Source organism: Brassica napus, chromosome C5 (assembly GCF_020379485.1).
Source record: "Brassica napus cultivar Da-Ae chromosome C5, Da-Ae, whole genome shotgun sequence".
NCBI lineage: Eukaryota > Viridiplantae > Streptophyta > Magnoliopsida > Brassicales > Brassicaceae > Brassica > Brassica napus.
In genome coordinates, this window is record NC_063448.1 from 17069619 (window position 1) to 17089648 (window position 20030).

The 20030-nt window shown below is 31.6% G+C and overlaps 1 protein-coding gene and 1 long non-coding RNA gene across 6 annotated transcripts; both read right to left on the bottom strand.

Moving 5' to 3' along the window:
- Positions 1-1592: 1592 nt before the first annotated feature.
- LOC125587681 lies at positions 1593-4172 on the bottom strand. 5 transcript variants are annotated; one of them, XR_007323976.1, is made up of 6 exons: positions 3419-4172; positions 3100-3177; positions 2954-2999; positions 2434-2851; positions 2203-2259; positions 1593-2125 (listed from the first exon to the last, which is right to left on the bottom strand). It is a non-coding gene; the product is annotated as an uncharacterized LOC125587681 (long non-coding RNA). The 5 variants fall into 5 exon arrangements; XR_007323975.1 differs by having other exon boundaries at positions 2434-2580; positions 2693-2851; positions 3100-4171; XR_007323977.1 differs by having other exon boundaries at positions 2434-2562; positions 2693-2851; positions 3100-4166.
- A 12448-nt stretch (positions 4173-16620) lies between these two features.
- On the bottom strand, positions 16621-18658 carry LOC111205735 (MLO-like protein 14). Its single transcript, XM_022701911.2, has 7 exons — positions 18626-18658; positions 18466-18531; positions 18192-18362; positions 18057-18092; positions 17868-17935; positions 17720-17780; positions 16621-17634 (listed from the first exon to the last, which is right to left on the bottom strand). The coding sequence occupies exons 1-7, from the start codon at positions 18656-18658 to the stop codon at positions 17239-17241; spliced, it is 831 nt and encodes a 276-aa protein (XP_022557632.1). The 3' UTR covers positions 16621-17238.
- Positions 18659-20030: the final 1372 nt, after the last annotated feature.

The following is a 20030-nucleotide window of genomic DNA, read 5'->3' on the forward strand; positions in this document are numbered from 1 at the left end:
GAAGTCCAATATGTGTAAACACAATTTTACTAATAACAAATAAATTACAATACAATTTATAAAAATAAAACCATATTAGATAATAAACTATTCAAACACATACTTCCACTAATTAGAATTACAATTTATAAAAATAAAACCATATTAGAAAATAGACTATTGAAACACATCCTCATCTAATTAGAAATAATATTAAAATTGAAAAATGACATTTTAATAGGTAAAATACCCGCCATTTGAAATAGCGGGTCAGTATCTAGTAACCTACTTAAAATATAAAGAGTTATTCTTGGGTTCACTCCCTACATTGGTTATTTAGATATTTTTAGGGTCATATACATCAGAACCGAATTCATCCAGACTCAAAATGATTCAAATCAAAACCTACACATAAATTTATAATATTCAAGAAAGGAGTAATTTTAAAACAAAAAAAACGATACCCGAAAGGAACAACTCGTACCTAAGTGGATATCTAGTGTTCATGTCTAACTGATTTTATAAACTAATAAAAAGACATTTTCTATGTGTTTTGCTAAATTAAGTGAAATAGAAAGAGTTTTTTTATTTAGTAAGACAATTATATTGAGTGAAAATTAAGTGACATTAAATGTAATTTATTTTTATTATTTTGATTTAAGTTATGATTTTCTTCACAAAATATATCTTTGAATTATATTTTTGGCTACATAATTTTTCACCGATTGAAATTAAAAAAAAATGTTTTAGTAAAACAAACTAAACAAAAACGTTTAACCTTATGCAAAACTCAGTTATTTTACTTTTTTTTAATTTTATAATTGGCACAATAATATTGATTAACCTAAATAAAAATCTGCACTATTATTATTCTGGTAATATAATTAATAATGTGAAATATTGTTAAGGTAATATAATTAATAAATTTGTTAATATGTGTGAAATATGGAAATACAATTAATGTAATACTATTATCCTCGTTTCCAAACAATTTTTGAGTTATATTACTATTCATGTTTCCAAACAGTACTAAAGTACACTTCAGTTTTAATAATATAGATATGATAATAACTTCCATAATCATGGCATAAGTACCCAATTAATAGTAAAATATAAGCTAAAATAGATAATTTTTATATATATTTATATTTTAAACCCAACAAAGCATTTGACTGAAATAAATAATATATAATGATCAAATCTTAGGGGTTTCTATGTTTTTTCGTACTCAGTATATATTATGTGTTGAACTTGAAAAAATGACTATAAATTAATAAGCTGTTAAATTCTCACCAAAATTTTGTGATTAATGTTTAGATATTTATAATATAATACAAAAGAATACAAAATTATTATATTAAACTAAATAATTACTCAAAATTTGATCTAAATAGATGCATTGTATTTTTAATATCAATTGTTAATTAGTAAACAATCACCTTTTTCAAGATTTTTATCTATATAAAATAACCCTTCTTTATAATAATATATTTCGTATTTTTCATATTATCTGTGCATAGTTGATACATCATATTTTCTGAGACTTAAAATCTTAAATTTTGTGGTGTATTGATATCAGTGAACTATTAATAAAACCACTAAACTAAATGAACTTCTAAAAATATATAATTTTTTTTAATGATAAAAAAGAATGTCTTTTTGTTTATTTTTCAAAATTGAGAATGATAAACTGATTTCAAGACAGTCACCGGCCTAATGAGCTATGATTAAATAATTACTGTGATATTTCTTGGTTTGTCAACATTACTGTAAAAAATTCTACACATATTAACAAAAGACAGCAAAAATGTCATTTTTCCATGGGAATATAAAGCTTTGCCAAAGTTGTGTAGTCCCGAAGTGATCTCCTCAAACCGTCCATGCTTCTCTCCACACATGTTTGTACAACACTGCCTCACGTTGAAGTCTATAGCTGACCGGTTCGAGGCGCAGTTGCAAAAACTGCTCTCAAACCCTAGGCCTGATCTCCAATCAGGAACCAGAGAAGCAATCTCTCCATCGATCATGTTAGCTATCTTTGTCACATCACGGTCGTCCATCTCCAGCTCTTCCACCATCTCTCTTGCAACGCAAATTGCCGTGTCGCTTTCTATGTCAAACGGGAAGTATATGTTCCTCACAAGCCCTGCAATGAGAGAAAACTGTTTATGGTCTGAAACATGGAACTTTTAGAACCAAAAAAAAGGTTGTCTGGTCACTAACCTTCCTTGTGCCCACAATAACACTTCGTGCATCACCACCATGTCCAAGAATTCAAACCTGTTTGTGAATGGAAGAAGACATTCAATAAAGAAGATGACCAAGGTGAGAACTGAGTAAAAAAATTAGCAGCAGCTACACCATGCCTAGTATTCAAAAAAATAAGAAAATAGCTTCTGTGGTAAATACCATGCCTAGTGGTAAATACATATGTTTACAATATCAAATTTTTACCTTCTAACATAGCATAGACTTCATTATTACTCTCCATGTTGTTTCTTGTCTGCTCTGCTGCCAATAAAAACAGTTTCTCTCTAATGGCGGCACCGACGTAGCGCGACTGACGCTTCTCTCTCTCTTCACCTGGTCATTCAGACAAAACTTGCAAGCCATATAAAAGCAACAAACATGACACAAACTTCTTTTTAACGCTAACGGCAATAAGTAAATGACGAAGACAAAGCCCTCAAGCAGATAATAGAAAAGTAATTACCTCTGTATTTTTTGTACTCTAAATCAACATAAGGTCAAAGAGAACACCAGGAATTCTTGAACACTTGCAAAAACCAAGAGACATCAATTACCCAATCATATACTCTCGCTCAGGAAAAATGTGAGTAATATGTTTAATCGCAAGGACTGATCCCATCACCTTGAACCAAAAAACAGAACTTTTACATCATCAGGGTTCTAGTAAACAACAATCCAAACCAAAGAAACAGTTGCAATGTGAACAAAATCATCTAATCATCACCTGAAATTTTGTAGTAGCTTGAGAATCTCCGATGAACTGTCCTTGCCTGAGATAAAATCAAACCAGGAAAAAGTTTAAAACTTCTTTACTCATATTCCCACAAGAAATTGATGATACAAAAAAAGAAGAAGAAAAAAACTGTTAACTTGTCTTTTTAGTGTTAGCTTCGGAAGTATCAGTTTTGACTGTTAAGGTGTCGTATTACTCATTCTCCATCACCATACCTTCCTTGTGAAAAACCAAAAACACAAATTAATCAAGACTGAAGCTTGTTAAAATATTAGATCACACCAATTATATAAGAAAGAACACGGGTAGAGGTTATATTATCAATGTGTTCCCATTTCGTTTGTGACGGAAAAATGAATTATCAGAAAAAAAATCTTATTAAGAAAGCAAGAATCAAGGATCCCCAATCAGAAAAAAAAACAGAGTCGACGTGAGATGATCATGCATGGAGCTTACTGGTCATGTGGATTATTAAGAAATCACTTAAATAAGCCAATAAGATGAAACATCAGTGGAGATTTGAATTATGACGCTGAAAAGAAACTATCGAATCCACTGGAAACTCCAGAAGGCAAAGCGGCCACATGATTGCAATTTACAAAGTCCGACCTAAGTGAGTTTCTGAAGGCATAACCTTGCTTCTCGATTACAGATCTCGCCTCTTGAATCTCTATCAACTGCTTGTTCTGAACCTTCTTTAGGTTCTCAAGAAGCTCCGTTTTGGCTCTGAAGTCTCCTCTGAGCTTCTCGTTCGCGGCTTTGACTTCGTCTAGCTCTTCGTACACCTTCTCCATCGTTTAAGCTAATAACACTTTCACTGTAACCACCTATAAAAGCAAACGAACAACAAATTGAGCAAATCGAGATCTAAACCCTAACCAATCTAAACGGAATCGAAATCATAAAGAAGGAATTGATGGATAGAGATGTAGTGGAGTTCTGGATCGGGAGAACTGAAACGATGGTGAAGAAAGGTGAAGACGAAGAGCGAGAAGCGTAGAGCCTCGTGTTATCCAATCTTGCGTTGAAGTTTTTTTTTTATTCAAACTGGGTAACACAGCCCAACACAGAACCGGAGAAGCCCATCAAACACAGCAGAGCCCGTAGAAAGAAAGAGATCTGCCACCCAGTTCTTTTGCCAGCGTGGATTAATGAAATGTTCTTATTGGCCAAATATAATTGATGATGTGGACATGCTAGAATCCCTTTATATTTGGCTTTTAGTATAGGATAGATGCACATATCAGTATTTACATCACGGTTGCATTTCTCATAACTCAAAGATATCCATATTTTGGGTCAATTAGAGATAGGGAGAAGAAATAAATTACTCAGATTGAGAAGAGAATATGTATTTGTGCATCGATTCAAGAGGATTGTCCCCATTTTAATTAACACAATATCAACATTTATAAAGATTACAGTAAATCATCTATAAATTAATAATGTTGGGACTTTGAAATTTTATTAATTAATAGAGATATTAATTTACAAAAAATTTCTTATTTAGATTTTTTATTTTAAGATATATTTATTCTATGATAAGAAAAATATTTAATTTTAGTTTATAGACATTAATTGTTATTTCTTGAAATTTGACATTTATATTAATTTTATTATATTATTTGGTGTATATAATATATATATTGCAAAGAACTTAAATATGGTTTAAGATATAATATTGCTAAATCTCATCAAAAATATATTAAGTGTTAAGAAAATATAAAGATAATTTCATTGTGAATATAAAACAAATAATATAATAATAGGTTATTATTTATATAAAATATGTATACATATAAATTATTAATTTATACTTTTAATGGGACCATATATTTCCATAGAATTTTCTAAAATATTATTATCTTATTATTTTATCGATTGGTGTCAAATTCTGAAACGACCTAAATTGGGACCTGTAAAATTTATTAATTTATAGAGATTATTAATTTATCGAGTATTAATTTATAGAGGTTCGATTGATTTTATAGTTAAAAACAAAGTTCACTGCATTAGTCTCCAAAAAATCAATAACACGATTTTTTTTTTGAGTTGAAAAAAAATCAGTAACACGAACTTCACTCACAAATCAATTTATACTACCCCTTTAGTTTTAGATGAAAATTTTATTAAGTTACAAAAAAAAAGTTTATTGCGCAGGTTCATTATGATCTAGTGTAGTGATTGGTGTGAGATTCTATGTTATCTTTTTAATTTTGATGGGATTGATTAGCACTAAACAATCTTTTTATTTAACTTGAGAGGTATTAAAAAGATAACTTAGAATCTATACTCATAATAATATGTTTAGTTAATCTTTACTATTAAAAGGGAATTTTTTTAAAAAATCTACCTATGTAATGTTGTTGCACCGATTTAATTTTGACCCAACCTATTCTACACAACCAATTTTATATTTATAAACTTAATACATTATAATAAGGCCCACCAAAACAAGAAACCAATGACTATTATTTCCAAAACCAAACATATCACAAATGTAAATTTTACAACGGCATACACCAAAATAATTACGTTTAATGCTCTTAATTATGTAATAGGTTAGACATGCAATATTATAACCTCTCAGGTTCACCTCCTATTGCAATTACGTGATATGCTAACATATTCATATTGTATATGATTAAGTGTATCTTTGATAAAAAAATACTACGATTTCTTTCTTTAAGTGTTTCAGAAATGAGTTCAAAAAACAATTTCATAGTTTTGTTAAATATCTTTATGATAATAATTATATAAATTGCATTGTTATTAAATTTTGAATACTTTACATAAATAGATTAATATTACATTTTCAACAGAGATATAGGAACCACTATATTTTGAAAAAAATTCACATCTTTAAAATTTGTATATCTCTTCAAACATAGGAGCCACTATATTTGAAATCTATATTTATCAAAAAAAAAACAATTATATTTTTTTAAAGGTTTGATTTTGATTTTTTTGGTTTTATAGATATAGGAACCTCTTAATTATTTGTGAATATCAATTTATTTTTGAGTTTTTTTTTTTGCTTTGGTTATGATTCACTGTTGGTTCTCGGTTTATAGTTCCATGTCAAACAAGGATGTTGGATGTTTTTTTTTTGCTTTGGTTATAATTTTCACAATATCACGTCATAAGACAGGTTATAACCTATAAATATAAATAAATCTTTGCGGTATATATTCCAAATATTTTCCCAAACTCAAATGGTAAGCATATCGGATCTGGACATATCAGTTCGGGTATTTAGGACCAAAAAAAATTTGAAATATCCAAAAATATAAATAATACTCGAAACACAAAAAAAATACTTAAAACTCCAAACAAATATCCGAAATGTTTAAATAACTAAAATACAAAATTTTATTCAAAATCTGACCCGATGAACCGAAAATACCCAAAATTTTATCTGAATACCCAACTTCTTTTTTTTTTAAATTGAAATTTTACTGAAACCCAAAAATATTGTAAACCCGAACCCAAAACTTAAACAAATATCTGTAATAACGGAAACATATTCAAAATACTCAAATATATTTAATATACACAAAATAATTCCGATCAGGTCTCAGGTAGGACCCTAACTCAAACAAAAACCCGGGTCCAAAAGATATACCTAATAGGTAATTTTCTCTGAACCCGGACCCAAAATAAACCTATGTTTTTGAGTCGGCATTGGTTTGGTTTTTGGTTCGAACATAATATCCAAGCTTAAGAGAAAGTTATATAAAAGTGTACATATAAAATCTCAGATAAACTACTCATAGAATATATAATTTTCAAGAATTCCTTTTTCTTTAATATAATACGAATTTATATTATAATATAATCTTAAAACCCGCGCTTTCGAAGCGCGGATCAAAATCTAGTAATTATTAAAATAAATGCTGAAGAAATTTCTATAACTGATTATGGCATTAGCTGTGAAATCTTGATTTTGTTGTTAAAATATCTGAATTCATGGAGAAAACATAAATGTAGATAGATTAAAATGATCTGGTTGAATATATCAGGGAAATTGTTCTTTTTCAAAAAAATATTTAGGAGACGTGACCAATCTATATATCCATCTAATAATATATAAGATAGCCTACAAAGATGAATATTTCTGGTATTTTAAAATTTCAAATTGTTTGAACAACCGAGAATCTTAATATCCTTTTTATGGGAAAACATAGATTATTTGTTGGATTTTTAAAGAAGATAAATTCATTCTATTCAAAATTTTAAATAGTAAGACACTGCCATTGATTTATTAACTAAATCATAGATTTTCAAAATAATTTTATATTGTATATTTTTTTTAAAAACTCACATATATAAACGATTTTTCTATTGGATATTGAACGCAAAATTTCAGTTTTTGTTGGAATGTATATTAGATGTAATAGGAATGTGATGGAAGGATATGTTAATAATAATAGAACCAAATTCTCAAAAAAATAAAAATATAACCGACTGCAGTATTATAGATTTTGTGACATAGAATACGTATAGGGTAGGAAGAACTCGTATAAACTGATTTTTTTTTTTCCATCAGGTTTATATTATTAAAAGCAAATGGGCCACGCCCAGATACAACAGAAACACCAAAGGCCCAAACATAAACGGGCTACAACATACGGCCGAAGCCCCAAACAACTTAGACGGCCCCTCGGCCCAACCTTACAAAACCGGACGATCAAGGCCCATGAGAGAAACAAGGAAGCAGAGGAAGAGACACGTGGGATGATCTACACCATTCAGACCGGCATGCGTTTCTCCGCCTCAACTTGCCCATCATCGACTCCGGAAGAAACCAGAAGAGATCGCCGGACCGCTTGTTTCGCCAGAGCTCAGATACCCGCAGAGCCTCCGCCGAAACCACCTATTTTCCTTGCTTTTACATCATGTCGGAGGTCTTTCTCAAACCATCGAGATCTCCTCCGCCACAACCAAACTTCCAACCACTAGAGAAGACATCGTTCTACCCGCACTGTCAACACGCGAAAGAGATCAATCGAAACACGAGATCATCTCCGCCTTTGAACCGCTTAAAACCCTAGACGCGCGCATCGAGAACCACCTAATTGTTGAGTTGACCGACTTCACCTCGGCGGAGAGCTTTCATCATCAAAACGAGAACTCCTCCGCCCTGGCCCAGAACCACCTAGACAGTAACCACTTCTAGCTTCGCACTAAACGAACAATAGTAACCTTGACCCAAAAGCTTCGAGTTTCTCATCGGCAGCACGGATCTATGAAAGCATCCGCACTCCGTCACCAAACCGGCGAAGGCAAATCTAAGGAAGACTCCCTTCCCGGGAACTTGAACCGGCGTCGGCGGAGCTGAAGGAGCCTCCACCCCCCCCCCCGGAGAAAAGCCGGCGACGACGGATCTGTGGTAGCCTCCATCTCCCGGAACCACAACTCGAACATGCAATCCGATCTTCTCACGCCACGGCCTCCACGCGAGCGCGTCGTCCCTCCAAGCGAGGAAACCACCTTGGATGATGCCTTCAAGTCTCTCGAGCATACTCCGCACCAAGCTCACAACCGGAAGACGAGACTCGAAACAAGACGTCTTGAGGCTCCTCCGGCAAGATACCAAGCGGAAGAAACACTCACGCCGTCGCTCCACTCTGCCGAAACTTCGCCGCCGAGCAGACTCGAAAGTGAAGAGCAGATACCGAGCAGAGGAACCTACCCACACAGCCACGCGCCACCAAAATTGATGGGTTGTACAATTTAGTGGATCCTATATTTGAAAGATTCATTTATTTTATAAATGTATAGTATAAGGGATAAACGTGTAGGAGTTTCCATGATTGATCTAAATTGTCTGTTCCAATTATACATTTAATAAAATTATTAGTTATAATTAAATGATTGTAAATAACTCAAAAAAAATTAAAGACATAATTCTAATGGGGATTCTGCTTTAATAGTGTACATATAACACGCGAATCACAATAATACACCACAACATGGTGTCTAATAACATGTGCAAGTGGAACGGTTGAACATGCCCGAAATATAAAAATAAGAAACAATAAGCAAAAAATAAGCAAAAAATTAAGAACAAATTAAGAATTTATAAAAAATATATAAATAAATTATGATAAAAACTTTTAAATTTTAGATATATTGCTAGATTAGAGCTTATAATTTTAAAGAAACATCAAACATAATTATTAACTTTTAAAATTTCTTCATTAAATCGTTAAATACACTATTAATATTTTTTTGAACAGGATCTAGAAATAATTTGAGACGGTCCTGCACCACACATTGCCCAACGATCCGCCCATTCCGATTATAACATTCTTGCAATTTTTTTAAAAATATTTATTCTATTTTCTGGCCAATGACTCTATAATTATGTAAGTTGTTTGAGTGCTCTAAACATCTACCCTAAGTAAAGGAAACAAATTCACAATTCGATTCCGATGAAACGAGTACTCTAAACATTATATAAAGCAGAGTTCATCGGATTTGTATAGTTCATCAACTTGAGTTCATAAACTCTTCGATTCAAAGTAGGTATGCTGACTGATTGTCCGATTCCGACTAACGGAGAACGCACGCCGGCGGACCGATGCATAGACTTTGCACTCGGTTTCACACTTTGCTTGGTCATCGTCATCCTGATTCACTATCTGAAGCGGTGCTGCAAGGTAGGCAGCAGGATTGAGTGGAGCTTCTCAGCTCCGGAACAGATCCAGCAGCTCCTGAAGATGAAGTCGTATGATTGTCTTGATGCTTATATACATGGGTGAGGCAATACATGATGACTTGTCTTGTGCTTCGAGAAGAATATATAAAAATATTTCAACTTGGTATTAAGCAAACTTCTTTGACTACTTTTTTACTTATTACTTAGACATACTATTGTAATTATAGTACTAAAACTTGATCCGTATAACCGTGTGTTTTTTAATTATTTATATACTTAAATATTTTAGTTTATACTCCCTCTTGATACAAATATATGATGTTTAAGGTTGTTCACACATACTAAGAGAAATTAAATTTTACTTTTATCTATTACTTTTTGGTTTTTCTTTTAATTAGAAACTATTAAAAAATATTTATTTGTATTCAAATAAAAAGACAAAATATTATAATAAATTTATGTAAAAGTTGATAAAATTTTATAGAATGGTCCAAATTAAAAAATCACGCATAAAAAATTTATCACTACAGTATATATATATTAAGCGATTTATTATAAAAATAGTATATGGTTGAATCTATAGTATTGGATTTTAAAATATTATATATTTATCAATACATGTTTGTTAACAAAATACCTATATAAATATTGATACATGTATAATATCTTACAATATTAAAAGGAGAATAAGCTCAAATGAGAGCTATGCCACATAGGATTAGAAAATCGACCAATTATGAAGCTCTATTATGCCATGTCACTCATTTTGCAGTCGAAATAGAATGTTAACTCTCATATGGGATGATAATAATGAAAATTGGCCCATCACTAAAGAGTCGAGCTCTCCATCCAATTTCAATTTCCATCACCTTAGTCTCTGGCTCTTACAATTCACGGGCGACATTTCCAATCGCTGCAATTAACCGTTTAATTATGACCCATTCGATGTCATTCAGTTACATTGTTTAATCCTACCTTCATGACTCACTTGCTCTCATTCTGATTTTTCTCTTCATCTCCCCAGAGTGCTTTCAGATGTGAGAGATGAAATATAAATATCAAAACTCTCTGCTTACAAAATAAAAATAAAAGTTGCATCCAAGAGGAAGAAATAAAGAAGTTCGAGTTTTAGGTCTTTTAGTTCTTTGATTCTTCTACTCTTCTGATTTTATTATTTTTCCATTCTTTGATTCTTTATTTCAGTTAGGTTCTTTGAGAGGCTTCAGGTAATTCTAAGACGAGGGATATGCTCTTATATCTTTGAGATCCTCTTCACTTGCTCAAAAATCTCTTCCCTTACAGGTATGGATCTCCTTGGTCGTTTATTTTCGTATTTAGCTGTCACTGCTATCACAAAGATTGAAAATATATGTTCTCTCTGTGTGTCATAGATCATTTGATTTGATTTGTAATTTGAAATTGCTCAGACTTTTCTCAGTTTTACACTATTGCGAGGGAATTTCAAGACTCAGCAGATTACTCAAGTATAAGCTTAATAATAATAATAAAAAAAATATTACCCTGTTTGATGTGTGTTTTGCTTCTCTGATCCAGCTATGGTTTTTATGACGATGTTTCAGGAAGTACGAGAATGCACTTGGACCTTTTCGATTATCTTCCCCTCTTCAGACGTAATTTTCAACTACACCATTTATCACCTTCTCCCTTTTTCCTGCCCAGGTCCTTAGTTCGGATTGAATTTGAATATGAGTTTTTGATGGGTCTCTCCCTCCTTCCGCTCTCAAGGTTCAAGTGCTAACTTCCAAATTACTATTAGGTTGCTTTCTCAAAGAACAAAATAATAACTTATTGGTTATCTATTTGGAGTATGTCTAGGTGCAACACGAAGGACCAATTTGTGATTTATGGTCTGGTCCCCTTGATCGATGTGGGTTATCTCCACTTGGTGATGGTTATCATTTGGACAGCTCAATTTCAGTGACAACAATGGACGCAGTCTCATAACAAGAGCACATCAGCTTCTCATGGAAGGATTTAACTGGTGGCATGTCATGTATGCTCATCTCAATTGCTCAAGGCTCTGCCAAAGGCATGATTGGTCAGTCTATCTTATCATAACTGTGGATTGAATCACTGATCTTTCAAAAAAATTATGGTAACAGGAAAAGAATGTGGTGACAGTGTTTAGTGCACCAAATTATTGCTACCGGTGTGGAAACTAAGCAACAATTCTAGAGATATGAGGAGCAGATTTCCTCCAGTTTGATCAAGCTCCTCGACAAGCCGAGATACCGCTGATCCTAAAACCTACACAACGGCAACTGATCAGCATGGAAAAGAGAATCAGGCTGGGTTACTAAACACAACCGAGAGCTTTCCTTTATCTCCATCTGGTATGTTTCTAACATCAATATTCTCCAAGCGAACTAGCATGTCTTTAAAAAAAAACACAAGACTGAATTATAAACAATAAGAAACCCTAAAGAAACTAACTTAACAACTTCCACCTCTTGAAATTGAATTAGATGTAGGGAATTCTCTTTTGCGGTTGATTCTTTGGCAAAACATGAGAAGCATAAGGCAAAGTTGTGTCCTGTGCATGTATATTGCACCGGCTTTCCAGTAACTTCTACCAAATGTTTCCTTCCATTGTACAGTTGTATTATAAACTAAGTATCGAGGTTGTTACCTTTTCCTCGGTTAGAATCTTTGTAATCATGCTTCTCCAAATTATTACAGTAAGCTACCGGGTGGAACTGATGTGTGTGCCAAATAAGATCAACATCATAAGTCGGAAAGCAAAACCATTTCAAAAAATGTTCCACAGAACCGTTCTCAGTTTTTAACATATAGAAACATCGTGGATTGTTTCCTTAGTCTCGCTTATTTTAAAACAGAACCAAAACTGGAGAAAACAACAAGTGATCAAAGCTCTGAGCTTTATTCAAAATGTCTCAATAAATTTACCATATTAACTTAAATTGGATTTTTTCCCGAAAATGAGAATTTTTTATACAAGAGGAACTTCAGGGTTTGGCTTGGTTAATCTTCTGGTCTTTTTCTGTGCTGAGAAAACATAGACCAGACAGCAAAGAATAAGGACATATTGGCTTCTTGGGATGATGATGATGATGTGTAGGTCTGCCATTGCCATGAGGAGCACGACAAAGAAATATAATAACCACAATTCTTTAAACTCTGATTAGTCTTAAAATTAGGCTAAATTGTTTTCACTGCGAGAAAAAGAAATCACAAGAAACAGAGCAGGGGAACAAAGGAAGTATAGTAATAGAGAAACTAGATTTTACCGTGAACTGAACCAGCATTCATGAGTAAAGCGTTAGTTCTTTTATGTTTTATTGTCTGACTTGGGTTGCCTAAATCATCTTCAGTGACAACCTGAATATTTTGCGTTGTACCTGCAAGAGTAGCAGGGAAAAAGATTCAGGTATTCGTTTCATGTATACAAACAAGGTTTTCATCAAATACGAGGAAATACAGAAATGATTAATTTAATTACATTGGAAATGCATAACACAAAGGAAACGCGTCGTTACATCTATATGTAGTTCCCTTTGTTAAACCAGTGTCTCGTGAAAGATTATATGTTCATATAAATAATTGTACTATACTTTTTTTTGGAGCAAATTGTACTGTACTTTTAGAATAAGAAATAGAAATAACTTGAAGCCTTTTTCAAAAAAAAAGAAAGAAATAACCATTAAAAATAATCTTAGTGACATGTTTTGTTGGATGATGTGCAAAAGAAATTGACATCCGAAAACTGTTTAGAAAACCAAACAATAATAAAAAATCTGCACGTAGAAGATAGTTAAAGTAATTTTCACGAAGTTTTGGTTTAAATAATAATAAAAAACTATATACAATATATTGTAAGTAAAGTGGTAAAATAATTTTTGATGTAATATTATTGCCAATAATGTAATCTACAGTATGTTTCTATCAATATTTCATTTTTGCATTCCCATAATTTTTTTTTTCGTTTTATAATTTTTTTTATAAAATATATGACATATGTATTATACATTCAAATACATAAATGGCAGTTTTAAAGTTAAAATACATTCATATAATTATAAAGTAATATAATCGAAGCTACCTTTGTAATAGTTGAATCTAGGTCGCAATGAGCTCCAACAAACTGGTTAGGGTGTGGCTTTACGTGCTCTAGAAACCACTGAAGCTCACATTGGGTGATTTTAAAATTTGTTTTTTTATTATTATTATTGGAGACTATAACATGACGATGAGGAAGCTGAATAAAAATAAATAAATCTTAGTTACCATCTAAATATAGATATGTTATCTTCTTATCTAGATGCTTATGTAAAACATATGTTGAATTAAGAATTAATCTTTGTTTTAGTTTAAAAATCATTAAATTTTCTTTTTAGTTTTATTGGCTTACGTCTTCAAAATAAAATACAAACAAACGTGTAAGCATAATTTTTTTGGTTTAATTTAACCGATTGATTAGGTTCATCAGTTTCACAAAAAGTATGGTTATACAATATTGGTTTGATATACACAACAAAACTATGTTATTAGCTTAACCAAATAAACTAAAAATAATTCTAGCTAGATTATTACAATAAAAATTAGTTAAACCAAAATTTTGGTTTAATATAGATACCAAAATTCTCTTACAGTCAGTTTAAAAAACAATTCTCTTACAGTTAATGAAAATGAAGTTCTAATGAATTAATTACTCACTGATTCACAAATATGCTAATATTTATATGGGATGAATTACCAACTTCTTTCAAATAATTATCAAAGCAACAACCAAAAAAATTATAAATGTAAAAAATATTTCATTAACCATGTAAGTTATATTTTAAAACTAATCAAAAGAATACAAAAAGTTATTGTTCGTCTCAACATCATCCAAAATATTTTACAACAACTTCATAAACATTATTCAAAGCTTCAAAGAAAAAATTAAAACTAAATAGAAAGCAAAAAAAACATCAAACTACATTATTCATGTTTACGGTGTTAGATGTGTTATTTTTTCTTATTTCAAAAATTATGAACCTACTTTATACTAACAAAAACTTTGTGATGGAAAAGTAAAAAATTAAAAGTCATAGTAAAAATTCAGAAAAAATAAAATAATGTACAAATATTCAGTTAAAACTGGTAAAAATACAATTATAAATATTTTAAGAAAATAAATACAAATAACAAATGTCGCCTATTAATTACAAATATAAAAGCAATAAATTTAAATATATTATCCGCGCGTAGCGCCGGTCATGATTCTAGTAATTAATAATAATAACATTTATTATGCAAATACAATAGTGTTAGGATTTTAATATTTGATTCGATTTTATTATTTGCAAGGTAAAATTCTAACATTATTGTATTTGCATAATAAATATTATTATTATTATTAATTAGATCAAATACAAGTATAAACTCTAGAATAATTAAATGTTATTATTATTAAGTAGCTTATAAATGGTTATATGCAAATATATTTATATATTGATAGAATATTATATTTTTGAAATTATGCATTTCTTATAATATCTTGATGGAATAAAAAGAGAATTAAATAGGTCGTTAGAATTTTATCACGAACATACAAAAAAAAAATATAATCAATTTTTTAGGAATAGTCCATTTAAAATATCATGCACGAAAAAATTATGACTTCTATTTTAATAATATAGATAGATAAAACAGATTTTTATATTAAAAAGCCTACACATCAGAGAAAGCGTGGGAGAGACTTTCTATAACACCGACACTAAGATATATTTTCCATTTTTCTCTTCTTTCTTTGTTTACTAGAATTATATTTTCCTTTTGTTTGTTTTCTGTTAAGTTTCTGAGAAATTTTCAATTTTCATTTTTCCGGCTTTTATAATTAAAAATATATTTGGTTTAGTGGTTAAACTCAACCTGGGAAGTCATGGGTTCGAGTGCCGCTGGGAAGTGATTATCTTGAAGGGTCTTCGGATCCAATACGGAGAAGCTTACTAACGTGTGGCCACTGATAGAATTTACATAGGGTGATCACCAGCCTTCCTGGATGCTTCGGCGGACTCCCCGGTTAAGCTCCGGTGGACGGTCATTGGCGCTAATCGAATCATCTCGAGGTTATGGATACCAGGATCATAAAAAAAAAAAATATATATATATAAATATAAGCAAACTTGATTTTTTTAAAACAAACTTCATTTTAAAGCAAACTTCATTGAAGCGCCTTTTTGTGAACCACGTACTAACCAAAGAAAAATATTCATCTTCATCTGAAAAAAAATTATTGGAAAGGCAATAAACGTGATTAAATCCCTTTATAATGTAAAAAAATATTGTAATATTGTTAACAAAACTCGGGATAGCACCATCCTCCTGATAACAAATTATTGGCAAAAACGAACTTTAATATTAATGTAGACTTCATCATCGATTTCCATGAAATCGCGTTTGTCCGATTATATTTAATACTCCATCCGTTTCAAAATAGATAATGTTGTGAAGAGTTTTTGATGTTTTAAAATACATAATGTTTGATATTTTTAAATTAGTTTAAATTTTATTGAAAACTGCGTGATCAATGATGTTTTCTAATATTTTTTATGATAGGCTGAATTATGTTTATTTTATATTTTTAGTGTTATTTTTTAGGAAAAAATGTATATCCTAATTTTTGTGATTCCTTCCAAAACATCGACTATTTTGAAGTAGTTTAGAAACGTTTTTCAAAAGTTTGTTTTGACTTTATTAATACGATGTATTTGTTTACTTTGTATTTGAGTAATTCATAGACACGATTGAATAGAGGAAATGTAGACGAAAAATAAAGTCAATTCGATGGATTTTCCTAAGGTCTGAGGGGTGCCGTATTTGTCGTTGAAAGCGAAAGTCCGAGATTCATTTAGCTGCTACATGTTTTAGAATAAACATAGAACTGAAAAATTCAAATTTATTCTCATATATTTATACTAAATTACGTACAGCTAGAGAACATCATATGTAGTTTGTCAAAAAAAAAAAAAAAAAAAAAGAAAAGAGAACATCATATGTGTGGCTTGTATTGTAAGTTCGATCCTAATCTTTGACTCTCCTTTTTCTTTTATGGGTTTGTAACGGGAACGTACATTAGGTCACGGGCCTCATGGCTGACTTCTCCACGTACGCGCCAATATTATTTCGTTATTTCTCATTAAGAGCATCTTTGTCCCATAAAAAAAAGAGTGTTCAGAGGCTGAGATCCCACCAAAAACCCAAGCACCGCTGTTTCTGTCTGCTAAATAAGCGTTGTGTTTGCTTTGTTGCTTGTACTGTTCGTGTATCCTCTTCTACGTTGATTACGTTACATATTATTTTGACCAAAACGTTACACATAATTTTCTTAACCAAAACGTTTAACCAAAACGCTATATATAAGGCCGAACGTTCGACTAGACGTGCCTCACTAAGTTTTGAACATTATCGTATAAATCGATTTCTTACAACTATTTGATACGCTGTACCATGTTCAACGACATGATCTCTGTACTCAAAATCATATATCATTTAAAGTAAAAATAGTCACACACACTAATCTTAAATCTGAGTTATCTCAGCTGGTTTAGCAAAGCAGCGTTGAGAAAGAAAGACGGACATCCAAATATTATCTTTTCACTGGCAGTGAGGACGACCTTGAAAGTGATTCTGTGGTTTCTGTCTGTAACTTTGAGAAAGTCGTTGGCGATGTTGACGCACAAGGTTGCAAGAGGGGTGTTCCAACCCGACTAGAATTTTCATTAGCTACTGTGATAGAAGCTTCCCAGTTTTTAACAAGCTCCAGCTCATGATCAGTACCTTGAGCTGGAGAGGTTTCAGGAACATCATCAAGCACTTGATGATCGTATTCTTCAACTGATGCGATTGTGCTTGTTTCTGTTCGAATAGTCGAATCATCTCCATATAAACCATGCCGTCTTCTTCTTCTGGTTGCTTTTCCCCAACCGTTTATTGTATCTCTTACCCTCTGAGGTAACAACGCTGCCTTGTAATTTGTTCCCATCTAGAAATAACATATGAAATCCATGATCATTTAGCTTGTGAGTTTTAAGCATTAACAAAGGTAGAAGCGCTAAAGGTCATGTTACCTGAGTGACAAGTGCATAGAGTGGCAATGTGCTGTAGCTACATAAAAACTGTCCAGCAAACCTACAAAAACATGCAATGTTGACCATCAATCTCTAAGAAAATATACACAACCGTATCATGATGGCTTAATGGAGGAAACTTGATTACCCTAGAATTAATCGCAAGTAGACAAGTAAATGATTCCTAAGGAAGCAAGAGTTGTATCCAAATTGCCACTGAAGAAACAAGAATAGATTATGTCAGTGTAAGAACACATTTTTAAAGCGTATGACTATAAAATACTATATGTTTTTAAATCATATAGAGCCATAAGATGAGAGATAGACAAAAACTTACCCAAAACCAGAAGAACGAAGCCAGCTCAAAGGCATTCTGTAGGCAATATAATGCACATAGGTCATATATCTACTAAATCAACAAAAAAGAAGAAGATCATTTGTGACTATTAAAGGTTCAAAAGATTTGGCACACCTGAAACTGAATGAAGTGGATAAGGGATAAGAGTAATTCTGGTTTCTTGAACCAGAAAAGTTCATCACGAGGTCTCAATTTAACACCAGAAGCATATTCTGTTATCCCAGCGTTCTCCAATACTAAAGTTGCGATTACATGTTGCAACTTTGCACCAACGAAAAGAACAAGCTGTTGAAATAAAAAAGGTGCAAACCATAGCTCAATAGACTAATCATATGAGACTCAATATCCAAAAAAAAAAGAGAAACATAAAATGAAAAATAGTTCTTACAGCTATTGGAATGATTGCTAACCAGAAATAAAGATTTGACCCTGCAATAGCATATCCAAATAAACGCTTAGACCACACAAGAATAGAGTATAAATAATTGCATCTAGAAGATTACTCACTAATAATAGAGAAACAACAACGAACAACATGCATGTGTTACCAAACCCTTGTTTCCAAGAAAAATAGCATTCATGTGTAACATGTGTTACAAAAATACGCACAAGAACTAGTCACCATGCATGCATGTATATTTTATGAATTTAAATTTTCTAACGCTAAAAAGGAAAAAAGTTAGCATTTTGCATTATATTTTAGGGTTTTTGCCAAAACTAACCCACAACTTGATTTTAATCCCAAACCTATACCCAAACTTGAATCAAATGCAAAACTAACCTAAAAGCCTAGTGAAATTACAGCTCAACCCCTTGTGACCAAACAAAATAACAGAAGCCATTTTTACGAATATAGTCCCAGTAAATCGTCTGAGTCGTCTGAGATGTTGGAAGTCGTCTGGACGACTGAAGTGTAAGTCGTCTGGTACCAGTTTATTTTAAAAATAATTTATAAATCTTGTAAAAAAATATTTTGATGCGTGAAAAATAAAAATCAAGTAATTATAAACAGTTTTAAGTGATATAAATTAAGATATGATAAAATTGATTTGTTTTGAAGATAGATGAGTGGAAGTAGTGAATCATGAAATACTTTGGTTTAGGAGTTTGGCAAACGTATGTTGTAGTATTGTATGTATTGTTAGGGTTAGATTTTGGAAAACTAAAATGTTTTTTTCAAAAATTAGTTTTCACCTATATGTGTTTATTTCTGTGTATAGTAAACACTTTTCAAGTTTGATTTGGTTTTATGAAGTGTTTAATTAGATAATTAAGTTTAGGGGTTATGTTTAGGGTGTGGACGACTTATATTTCAGTCGTCTGTTGAATAATTTACCCGGATGACGTATATTTCAGTCGTCCACATCGTACCGAACCTTTAATTTTACCAATGTACGTTTTAACCCAACCGGATCATTTTACTCGGACGACTTACATTTCAGTCGTCTGGTGAAGAAATTAAAACAGACGACTTACATGTAAGTCGTCCAAATATTTCCGCCTAAATTATTTTTAAAAAATTATTTTCCCGCTTAAATAATTTAAACCAGACGACTTACTTGTAAGTCGTCTGGAAAGTTTTCTATTTTAGTTTCCCGCTAAAAATATTTAATTTCCCACTAAAAATATTAAACTCTTCTGGACGACTTACATGTAAGTCGTCTGTTTTAATTTCTTCAACAGACGACTGAAATGTAAGTCGTCTAGGAAGTCGTCTGAGTCAAAAATATTTAACTTAGTTGGATTTTTTGTCTCCCTATATAAAGAAAAATTTACACATTCTCTCTCCTCCTCTCAAATGGCTGCAACAAAAATGTAATGTTCATCATTCTAAAACTCTCCAACCTCTCTCTAATCTCTTTGACTTGAAAACACCAAACTTTATATGAATTTTTCAGTTTTGTCTCATGTATTTCTTACTAATCTATCTCTTTTGCGGGTTTTTAATCAAAT

Coding starts and splice junctions, on each gene's coding strand:
- LOC111205735 (XM_022701911.2), bottom strand. CDS start 18,658: ATGAATGCTATTTTTCTTGGAAACAAGGGTTTG. Junction 18,093..18,191: donor TCCACTTCATTCAGTTTCAG/GTGTGCCAAATC, acceptor TATTGCCTACAG/AATGCCTTTGAGCTGGCTTC. Junction 17,936..18,056: donor CTTCGTTCTTCTGGTTTTGG/GTAAGTTTTTGT, acceptor TTGTTTCTTCAG/TGGCAATTTGGATACAACTC.